This window comes from Stegodyphus dumicola, chromosome 11, assembly GCF_044657685.1.
Source record: "Stegodyphus dumicola isolate Sdum_Otavi_A_Nest chromosome 11, ASM4465768v1".
In the NCBI taxonomy this organism is placed as follows: Eukaryota; Metazoa; Arthropoda; class Arachnida; order Araneae; family Eresidae; genus Stegodyphus; species Stegodyphus dumicola.
Genome location: NC_140778.1, coordinates 127,997,695 through 128,009,950, shown reverse-complemented (window position 1 = coordinate 128,009,950; position 12,256 = coordinate 127,997,695). Strand labels below are relative to the sequence as shown.

Here is a 12,256-nt window from a genome sequence, read left to right as displayed (position 1 = left end):
AGACGCCATACATCTGAGGGCGTATATAAGAGTAGTACCCATGGTATAAAAAATTGTTCAGGAATCCTAGTTAGTTAAAATAAGTAATAAAAATTTTACTGCATCATTGTTACGGAAATTACAACTAAAGATTAAATGAATAGAATGCACTTTTTAGTGAAGTATGCAGTCAACTCAAATAGCACTGTATGAATTTTCACTCTGTGTGCTTACCGTAGGTCTACGAATACCACGCACCAACGAATAAAGCTGCGTTCACACTGGCACGTTCGAGCGAAATGCGGCCAACGTGGGAAAAAACGGTTTCCGCATAAGTCAATTCACATCAGGTCGGAAACTTTTGCTTTAAAGATTGTCACATGCGCACATTAGATGGTCCTTCATATCGGAAACTTGGGGGAAAACGTGAATTATTGTTTCTTATTAGCAATTTCGATAGTTTTCAGCTGACGCATTTCAGAAGAAACAGCATAATCGACTCGCCCGTTTTTTAATCAGAGCAATCAGAGCTCGTTATGATGAACTCGCAATCTCGATCAGAAAAGATAACTTTCCTCCTACCGCATTCATTGATTAAAGAACAGGTTTTTGTCACCTCCATTTCAGCACTTCTATTTAGAATAATGTTTTCTCGTCTTCTGTCATCTTATCGATTTGTGAGACATAATATCATGTGCCAATGATTAGTACATCCAAAATAACTCTTAAGGCTGAACAAATTCCCTTTAATCTACTGACTTGATATTCTTTACACTGCTCCTTATTGTAATGGTGTTAAATATCTGGGTGCTTGGGCACAATACCTTGCCCCAAGTACAATAAAATTTAGTTATGAAATCATTACAAAACGTAACTTAAGGGAAATAATAGGCCATGTGAGCCTCTGGTTCAAAATAATTTCAAATGTTTGAAGTATAGAGATAATGTTTTTAGTGAAATAATGGTGAATCCGCATATTGTTTATTTATTTTTTGCACTTAGCTGCAAATTTTCTCAAATTTCAGGTTTAAATGAAACATTTGCTGTCATGTATCGAATCTTTTATCCCTATTCAGTGCGTGACTCAATTCTTTATACATGAGGACGTTTTCAGGTTTCAGTCATTTGAAACAATGAAATTTCTTTAAATGACTTGGGAAATATATTCAAGTATTCTAAGCAGTGAAAAGTTTGAAGAACAGAATAAGCGTTTGCCGAAAGACTATCGTATAGAATTTCTGTGGCATTTGGGATATTCTTACTCTCTTCTTTCAAAATTTCATTCCCATTCTTACGTAAATCTTTGCTTTCCACCATTTACAGATAAGAACCTTTAAAAGTGAAAAAAAACATTGTTCCAGTTACTTGTTATTCATGCTGATTTTGAAAATTCCTCCCAAATATTAATTTCATACGTACAATAGATAAAATCTTGAGAAAAACAAAATAACCATTAAAATTATGCAACTCTGTATGGCATAGCTGTGAGGTGTATCTGAGTCTCAACTGCAGGAAGTGCTGCTGTGCGATACGATTATAAGTACGCACTAAATCTAACTAAAGAGCTAACAGAACTGAATAGCAACAAAATAGCAAAAACGAAATTGCTCTATCACAGGAATGTGATTGTGAGATGGCATGATTGTGAGGTCTATACATTCTATTAGAGTTTCTGCTAGGTTTTATAAAGTTATTTATTAGCCTTTGTCATGCGAACGTGACCTTAAAATGGGTCTTTGATTATATACCTGATGTAGAAAGTATAAAATTCAATTTTTATAAAAATTATTATGTGCATGCCAGTTAATAGTGCATTTAATAAATGCAATTATTCCAGTTTATTTAAAGTGTATTTAATCTTTATATAAATACTGCGATAACTACAGTAAAATTGGGTAGAGACATACACTGTAGTTTCTTTGCATAACCCGCATGTAAATACAGCAGAACTTTATTCTAATTGTATAAACAAGATTATCGACTGAGAAACATTTTGTTTGCTTAAATTATTATCAAAGTTGTGATTTTACCCCAAGCACAAGAATAAATTTCACTTGTAAAATAACTAGTAACGAAAAAACATTAAGACATTTCTGGATGAAATTTAAATTATAGAAGAAACAGTCGTTTAAAAAGACGGAAAGAAAGAAACTTCTTTTACAAAGAACACAGTGTCATCTACCAAATAAAGCACAATCAACGGACTTCAGATCTTTCAATAAGGCTTTTAAGCATTCCAGAAAAAGGAGACTTTAATTAAGTAATTAACTAAAGTTAACAAGTTGAGTTCTCATTCACTACCTGAGAAGGGTTTTTGATAATTTATACCTGTTAATGATTTTCCACATTAATTATATTACTCTGAAATCTTATTTACCAAATTTTCCAAAACTTCTCTTTAAACAGCATTCAGGAAATTACATCAAAATTATCCACGAAACAGCTTAAGTAGTTAGTGAACTAAATTCTTTTGAAATAAAATCTGTTTATGGGGAGAATACTTTTGCTTCTAAAAAAGAAGGAACTTTTGGCTTCAAAATTTATAGTTTTCTAAAACTCTGCATGCTTAAAGTCAGTCTGAGGATGAATTTGGTTTACATTTAGCATGTCAGCTTGTTTTCTATATATGAGAATTAAAGAGTTTTAAAAGTATCTTGATTCTTGATCAATATTATTCTTTAATTTAAGATCTTAATTTGAATTCAAATCACTTATAAACATTCCCCAGTAACAGCCCAGTGAACGTCAGACCCGAACAAGCGTAGCCTGTCTTGAGCTGACGATATTCCAATAAGACTGATTCATTTAGACGCAGAGGCCCTATAAAAGTTAACTAGAGACATTTAAAAACTGTTGCTACGCTTATAGATGAGCTGTCTACGATACAAATCAAACTACGTTAGTGGGAGCTAAACGTAACACATGGAAAATTTATTGTAACTCAATGTTAGTTAAATAATCCTTTCAAAAGTTAATCAACTATTTACAGTTTAATAGAAATAGAGCCTGTTATAAAAGAAGTTAATTTCTCTAAGATAAATATTGAACGTATATCTATTTATGATATGCATTTGCTTATGAAATATTTTATAAACTTGTAGGATTGCCTGCCTTATCGGATTAAGGCAATTCATGTTGTAAATGAACCACGGATTTTCCATGCTATTTATAATACTGTGAAACATGCCCTGCCTAAGAAGATAAGAGGAAGGGTAAGTACAGTTTTCATTAGTGTTTCTAAAATCGATGAGGGAATTGAGGGATTATTTGAAAGACATGCCATCTGTCAGGAGCTTCAAATGGAATTTCTATGCTATGGGTTTATGCAAAATCTATTTACAGGCTTTTTAATAAATAAGGATAACTATATTAATAAGAGATAGAAGTTAGCTTTAATAGAATTAATATAACTACATCGTGTATCAGAAAGACTACTAAGATTTTAAACACACAGGCTCCAGTTCAAAGAATTTTTCATGTTTTGCATTTCTAAGCCATTTGACACGGTATTAATCAATTGACATTAGTTGGTTCTGAATGGTACCACTCAAAGTTAAACATAATTTAAAATTCGTTTATTTCTATTATACTGAAACAGAATTCAAATAAATGGTTGCAATTACTACAATGGATTATTAATGAAACAAGAATTTCACTATTTACTTAACAGCTGCTTTAATAGCTAGGGTGGGGTGGACTATTAAGAACCCTAGCAAACAGAAGCCAGGTATTCCATTAAAGATTGAAATACAGAAAACAAAATAAACCTTATAAATATATTAATTACTACATAGTATAAAACAAAGTCGCTTTCTCTGTCCCTATATCCCCGTGTATGCTTAAATCTTTAAAACTACGCAACGGATTTTGATGCGGTTTTTTTTAATAGATAGAGTGATTGAAGAGGAAGGTTTATATGTATAATAACATCCATTAAATAGTGGAGAAATACTGTTATTTTTGAGGTTTCTAATGGGATGTCGTAAATAATTACATTTTTTCCGCTTACATTGCAAACGCAGGCTGAACCTTACGAGATTTATCAAAATAATGTACTAAGTATTGTACACATTGAAAAGTTCTACAGATTAAAAAATTGCGGGACGTAGCGTTTGTGGCGGTACCGGCCGGCCGGGGCGGCGGGAGCGAGCCTATAAATAGTGCGTCGGAGGCCGCGGTTCTCCCTATAGCACTTTGAATTTAGCATCGATCGGACGCGTTTATTATCGGAGCTCTCTAGCTTTCAGCGCGACAACGTGTCAATAATTATAAGTAAGTTACGATAAATAATTGTATGATAGTAGTTTTAAAATATAAATGATATTCTATTCTAAGGTTAATTTTTAAATCGCACTTATAGTAATTATAAGTACGTAAGGTTAGATAAGATTAGATTAAATAAAACCATAATTTATGGATTGGAATTTTCTATTAAGATCTTGGTTAAAATTTAGAGTGAAATCAATTTAATATTAGGGAAATTATTTTCAAAAATCGTAGTTTAAGGTGAGGTATGTAAATTCAGAAAAAGATTATGAACTGCGATTCATTGTTAAAATATCCATTAATATTTTATATTCGTGCGAAGCCGGAGCGGGTCGCTAGTAAGAAATATGAAAAATAATTCCTGTAAAAAAAATTAACTTGAGAGTTTTTTTTTTTTTTTTTTTTTTAGTCCAAAGAGTCTTTGTCCCTGAATGACTATTGTTTTCGTTTTGCGATTTTGCGTCGGACTCATAAACGTCGGTTGCCACAAAATGTTAGAGTCCTGCATTATATTTGAAGAAATTAAATAATGAAAAATCTGCATAAATTATTGTCTATTTCTCGCATTGTGATAAAACAATGGTACATAGAGCCATCGAATTTTGAATGACGAAATCCTACTGCGAATATGGGCATCTGAAATCCCAAATTTGGAATTTGTTTTATTATAGATTTTATATTTTGTAAAACTTTAACGAATTTTTGATTTACAAACTCAATGCTTTAAAAGCGAGAAATGGCAACGTTATATAGAAAAAAAATACTTTTATCTCCAGCTCGCGAGACTGTGTATATCGGAAATTCTAAAGATATGCTTAATTTAACATTATTTTGCGATATTGCTCTTGAACTGAATTTTATGGTTTAAGTGAAAAGAACATGATATTTAATAAATAAAGGTAACACTCAAAACGTTAAAAAAACGCCCCTTTGGACGTAATTTAAAATCTGAAACATTTCAGATTTTTTTTATTTATTTATTTTTTTTATTATTATTATTATTATTTTCCCAGCTGAAACTTCAGGTTGATTCAGAGATATGCTGTGTATAGCAGGTTTTTTTCTTTGTTTAATTTAATACTACAAAGCGCAGGAGAACTATTTTACCGGTACAGGAAAGTTATTAAATAAAATTATACATTTTAGTAACCCCTGAGGACACAGTGTCTTCAGTGATACAAGTCTAATAACAAACAATGTTTTCGGTCGAAAATTTGCATTTCTTACTTGCGGGGGAAATGAACAATGACGTCAAGAAGTTTGAGAAGTTACCTTCGAATTCTTCTCTATTCTTCACTTAGGTTCCTGTTTTGTTGAATGAATGCTACTTGACCGTCACAGAGAGTATGTGGAAGTTAACGGATCCCGTTTAACGAGATGCAGCGGTCATTAGCTATTTCCCACATGGAAGAATTAGAATCCTGATAAGGAAAATTCAAGTTCCTTTGACTGTATATATATAATGCATCATCAGCAAGAAATTTCTTCTTGTAAACTGTGTGAAAACCTAAAAAACTCTGCCAGCGTTTCTTTAAAGCGATAGGCACTTCCATTTTATTTCATTTATGCTATATTTAGCATCACAAAAATCTTATGTCTTCACAATCCGAATTCTGTACCTGATTGCTTTTAAAGCTCTATTCTCGAAACTGCTCCTTTTATTGCTTCTAATTTGTAAGATAATTTAGATGAACAAGATCCTCTACACGTAACTCCAAGTGTTAGATAAATGCTAGTACTTGCTAACTTTGATTTACAAATGTTGATCTCAGTTTCCTTTGCTGTTAAAATTATACGAGACTTTGTAATTTATATTGCTTAAATTTTGTTCTAAAATAATAAAATATTCAGTACGTTTTATGAATTTTATTATAATATGACTATTTTATGCAAAACAATGAAAAGAATACAAAATGCTTCATAGAAATCGTAAATGCTGATGTTTCATTTTTTGAGAATAAACAATTTAGTTGATTGCTAAGTTGCAACTGTCATATTGGATATGTAAGTAGACAATTGGAAAATATTAGCAGTTCACATATTTGCGAAGAAAGAGAGGATTTTTCAGAATATTAGTTGACAGAATATTTGAATATGGTGAAATACAACTCCATTAAAAAATTGTTAAGAGGCTTTTTAGCTAAACTAACAAACGTCAACCCAAAATCTGAAATGTTGCATTTCAAGGACGCCAGAGATCACGTGTGCAAATTAAGATATTGGAAAAACATCTGTCTTAAATTTATATCATCCTTATTTTTTCTCGGTGATGCATAAATTCTTTCGCAGTTAGAAATTTGTTCCCTGTCTTTTCTTTTTCTGATTGTCATTATTTCAATTTTTATTATTTTTGATAATGCTTTTTTTTTAATCAAATTTTGATTGTTATGCCTATAATTACAAAAAAATAGTCATAAGGAAGAATGTAAGGAAATAAATTTTGTCTGATATTTCGAAACAGAGTGCCTTGCAGTTAATAATTTAATTGAAGGCAGTGTTTTTCCTCTATTATATTTCCTGTGTTGCTATTTTGAAATCTGATGTTTTTTTATATTTGTAGTCAGTTTCGATACTTGATTTATTCTCTTATCAACATTATAATCTAAAAATAAGTAAATAAATAAATAAAAGAAGCAAATTTCATTTCTTTTTTTCAAGTACTAAACATGTGACCGGCAAGGAGTGGAAAAATTTCTCCTTAAAGTTGCTAAATCAGTTTATAATGAACTTACGTTAAAATATACATATTTCCTACTAAACAATTAAACTGAATAGGCACTGATCAGTGTGTTTCATCTATCCTTCATCAATATTGAACTCCTTTTTAAAACTTTTCTCTAAACTACTTGCTATCATTATTTTGATCTATTATTTTATCTAATAGGTTGATGATTATAATCTTGAATTAGGTATGAGAAATAAATAGTTGCAATAATTTCTCATAATATTTTTTCTATACATTCAAAATGTTACTAGGTGGTGGGAAATGAATAGTTTCAATATATTTCTCATGATATTTTTTCTATACACTCAAAAATGTTACTAGGTAGGGGGAAATAAATAGCTCCAATACATTTTTCATGGTATTTTTTCTATGCACTCAAAAATGATACTTATCTTTAAATTTTAAACATGAGTATAAATTGATTCAATGCGGACAATGTACTCACGTGACTTTGTTTTACTCTCCCCATGACGATATTAGGAAAATGTGGCATTACTTGCGGGGATATTATGGCAAATTTTCTGACTATTATTTAATTAATGAAAAACTCTATAATAAAAATATTAATATATTTGAGCACAGTTCTATAAAAAGTTATATGATCAGCTAAGACATTTTAAGTAAAAATATTTCAGTAAATATTTCTGCTCCCATTGTACTCTGTATTAATGTTATAACCAATCCATAAGTTTTGAAATATTAAAATTCATTGGTGTATTTCTTTTCACACTTTGGTACATAGGTATTTCGCCCATTATTATGCTCTGAGCAAATATTATCTTTAATGCAAAAAAATTAAGTAGTGTAATAATAACATAATTCTTTTCATAGGTATTTATGCACGGGAGCAATTTAGAAGAACTCCATAAATACGTTTCACCAGAATTCCTTCCAGAGGAATTGGGAGGATCTTTAGGTCCCATAGATAATACAGAATATTTCAAGTATGCGCTCACGCAAGAGGCAGTTTTGGAAGAGATGAGAAACTGTGGGTTTAAAAAGGGAGACACGATAAAATCTGAGTGATAAATAAATGTTATAGTTACTAAACTTTATTTATATTAATATCTTTTTAGATTACAGGTTATATTAAAATATAAATTATACTCTCAGGTCAGGTAAATTTACTTAAAATTTAAAAAAAAAAGAAAAAAAAAACAGAAAATGTCATTAAATAAACTCAGGAGAAAGGGTATGAAATTTTGAATCAGTGAATCAGACACCGGAAACTATCAACCATATCTGCTAATTTATGTAATCAAACATACCAAAAAGTATTGAAATCAGCAAATCTTTTAAAATTTTATAGTTTGCTGAAATATATATATAAATGTGGGATTTTAAATCCTTAATATTTTTCCTCGCGCGCTGTCTAAATTTTAGCTGTTAGCACGAGTGAAATTGATAGAACTCTCACCATTTTGTTTTAATGAGAGGAGATGTAAGATGTTGTTTTATAGATGTAAGATGATATAGATCTTGTATTAATAGATGTAAGATGATATAGATGTATTAATAGATGTAAGATGATATAGATATTGTATTAATAGATAAACGGTGTTATAGATGCCGTATTAATAGATGAACGATATTATAGATGTATTAATGTTTCATTAAATATGTTTTGTTTGAGTATGAATTGTAATTTCGAAACTAAAGAACCCAAAAAATTGGTGTCAGAAGTGGGATCAAATTACAAACAACAAAAAGAGGAATATGAAGCAGTATTGGATGATAGAAGAAATATTTCTGTTAATAGTGAAATCCATGCATCAACTGCTCGAATTTTCAACAACTCTTCTTTTGCTGCTGTTGATGAAGGTCATGAGCTAAAACGAAATATTAGTAAGTCATCAGTTCAATTTCCATTTTCACAGTTTTCAAATGCGTATATAAATTTTAATGATATTGAAAGCTTGATTTCTAAATTTGATGGCAATCAGTATAATTCGGTTGACAAATTCATTGAAAACTTTGAGGATGTATCTAATTTGTTAAAACTAAATGAATTTCAGAAACTGATATTCGCCAAAAGATCTTTAACTGGCAAAGCAAAATTATTCATTGAAAGTGAAACGAAAATTTATTCGTGGAATGCCCTTAAGGCTTTATTAGTAAATGAATATGGTATTCAGTATAACTCTGCTCAGTTACATGAATTATTATCAAAACGTAAAATGCAGCAAAAAGAATCTCTATATGAATAATTTTTGGTAATTAAAAATATGTGTTCTAAAGGTAATATTGAAAACGCTGCTTTAATGGAATATGTTATTAATGGTATAAATGATTCTACATATAATAAAGCTATTCTTTACGGTTGTAAAACTTTGGCAGAATTTTAGGAAAAACTTAAGATATATGAAAAAATTAAATTAGATAACGATAAAAATAAATCCGTTAAGCCTTATTCTAAAACCAGAATGCTTCTAATTTTCAAGCAGGTACTGATTACACTGCTGGAAAAGAAAGCATTAAAGAAATAATTGACGCAGAAATTCAAAATAGTTTTGAAACTTACCGAGAAGAGCTCCGAAAAGATGCGAAAAAACAAATGTTTAAGATACAAGAAGAAAATAAGAAAGCATATAACCTTCGAAGACGTTCTTCAAAATGTTATGAAATTAATGATTTAGTAGCAATCAAAAGAACGCAATTTAGACCAAACCTTAAGTTAAAATCAAAGTATTTAGACTCGTCTCAAATTGTCAAAATAAAGAATAATGACTCCTGTGACGTTGTAAAAGAAGATCATGAAGGGCCCATTAAAACAACTGCATGCGCTGAATACATAAAACCATGGACTCAAGCAGAAGATGTATAAAATAATACTGATTATGAGGTTTTAACCAGGAGTGATACAACTGATAACCGAACTGTGATGTTTTACCTAATAATGACTTTTATTTCAGTTAATGTTATTTTTAAGGTGAAATGAACTTTTCCAGAAGTGTGAAAGATTGAAGATACTTTTCGATTGAGATGAAATTTCTGAAAAATAGAAGGGACTGTTGACGAGGTTGTTGTTGCAAAGATGAAGGACAATTAAGATATTTCCTTTCAATTTTGTCCTTAGCACACAATCTTCTCCTCTCCCTTCGTATTTCTTTTCAGGTTTCGGCTTATTCTTGATGATGGTCCTTTTACAGAAGACGATGATGTAAGATAATCAATGATTTATGATGCCAAGAGTAGAATAATGTCGTCGAGGTTGACGCATAGCAGGAAGGCCGAATGTGGGATTTTAAATCCTTAATATTTTTCCTCGCGCTGTCTAAATTTTAGCTGTTAGCACGAGTGAAATTGATAAAACTCTCACCATTTTGTTTTAATGAGAGGAGATGTAAGATGTTGTTTTATAGATGTAAGATGATATAGATCTTGTATTAATAGATGTAAGATGATATAGATATTGTATTAATAGATAAACGGTGTTATAGATGCTGTATTAATAGATGAACGATATTATAGATGTATTAATGTTATAATTTGTTTGAGTATGAATTGTAATTTCAAAACTAAAGAACCCACATATATGATAATGTAATCAATTAATCAATATTGTTTAAGAAATATATATATTGTTTAATACAGCAAGAAAATGACTCAAGTCTTGAAAATTATGTTAAGATAGTTACCCAATTAAATGCTACACTAATGCAAAAGAAATTTATAATGTGATTTTCCTGACAAAAACTGTATTACTGTATTTGTTATATCTTTGTATTTGTACTAAACTCTATCAATATGTCGAATAAATAAAACTATTTTAATACACAGGCAATGTTATTTAATATTTATTTATTATTTATAGTTTAAATTTAAACTTTAAGTTTTAAGTTTAAATTTTAAACTTAACAATGAATTTTGACGTCCGAGCGGTTAAAAATGTTTAAGTATTTGAAAAGTTAACAGAAATAAAGTAATAGATATACAGAGATCTACTTTGTACAAAAACGCAACAGAAGAAGGAGCAGGCTTTTAGAGAGCAAATATAATTTATAATTGAACTTGAATATGATATGTAATTTATCAACAGTGAGCGCATTAAATGTTCCATGCTATGGAAATGCCAAATATTCTTCCTCCGTTATTTGGTAGATGCTCACCAGAATTGTATATTTGTTGTGGCACTTGTCAAAGCCCAAGTTTTGCAAATCTTTCTACTTAGCGTCATTCCCTAATAGTAGTATGTAAAGAGATTATTAGGTGCATGTTTTTAACTGTGTGGTACTTCCGTGATTCCTGTCACTTCTTATGCAATACGGTTATGCTTCTCTGATTACTCATTTACGCTTCTCTGTTTTAAAAGTCAGTTTTTATTATGCGTTAGATACTGATAAAATAAATGAAATGGAATTAGAAAACACCAGAAAACAAAGAATAAAAACAAGTACAACGATAATTGGCTTTATGATTTTCTGTGCTTCTCTTCTCACACAGTTAAACATCTCTGCTTTAACCGTTAGTTTTTATTATCCGTCAGATACTGATAAAATAAAGTAAAAGTAAGGTGGAACTGGAAACTATCACAAAACAAATAAAAACAAGTACAAAGATAATCAATCATAATTTAAATGGCTCCATAGTTGGCAATTAATTATAGTTATTTTCTTCCTATAATTACAATAAACTATTGCTTTTAAAGAATATTGTATTGTATTGTTTTGTAAAATTACGCAGGAAAAAGGAACCATTTCCTTCCAAAACTTGCCTTATAATTACATATAACCAACAGTATCAAAAAAATACAAGTATAAAAGATAATAATAAATATTTTTCAATGAGCCTTCAAGTAGTAATAAATACTCTTTACAAGTTTCCATAGCCAATTTTCTCTAAAAAATCGGTGAAAATAGAACTTGAAATCATAGCAGGCCGGTCACGTGATATTGGTCACCATGATATGGGATGCTGTTTGGGTGAGAGCGAGATATACAAGAAATACTCTCTACACACTATGTACATTTTCTAGGATAATTATGTAAATATCTTGATTAAATATGCAAGGGACTATGTACAAGTAAAAAGATACCAAAGTGTTCCACAAAACAAAGTTCATAGAGTCACTGAGTCAAAGTCTCTAATCACTTGTGTAAAAACATAATACGAGAGTTTATAATGGGCAAAATTCTCATGAGTCCGTGAAAAGAGTACTTGAAGTTATACAACAATAGGATTGGCATAAGGTAGAAATCAAATGTAAGCAAAATTCACTTTACAGATAAACATAATATAACACATTCATGCTTATTTTTTCTCGAATTTCACGACGAAAAAGACTCA

At 30.2% G+C, this 12,256-nt stretch overlaps 1 protein-coding gene across 3 annotated transcripts in view; it reads left to right on the top strand.

Annotated features, from left to right (window-relative positions):
- LOC118190086 (alpha-tocopherol transfer protein-like) overlaps window positions 1–10,749 on the top strand; it is a 58,225-nt gene extending 47,476 nt beyond the window's left edge. For 2 of the 3 annotated variants that reach the window (XM_085827204.1, XM_085827202.1), the window contains 2 exons: window positions 3,081–3,191; window positions 7,802–10,749. In XM_085827204.1, coding sequence (XP_085683330.1) covers window positions 3,081–3,191; window positions 7,802–7,996 — 306 coding nt within the window. In that variant the 3' untranslated portion in view covers window positions 7,997–10,749. The remainder of the gene's footprint in view (window positions 1–3,080; window positions 3,192–7,801) is intronic. The other variant, XM_085827203.1, reaches the window with a different exon arrangement.
- Window positions 10,750–12,256: the final 1,507 nt, after the last annotated feature.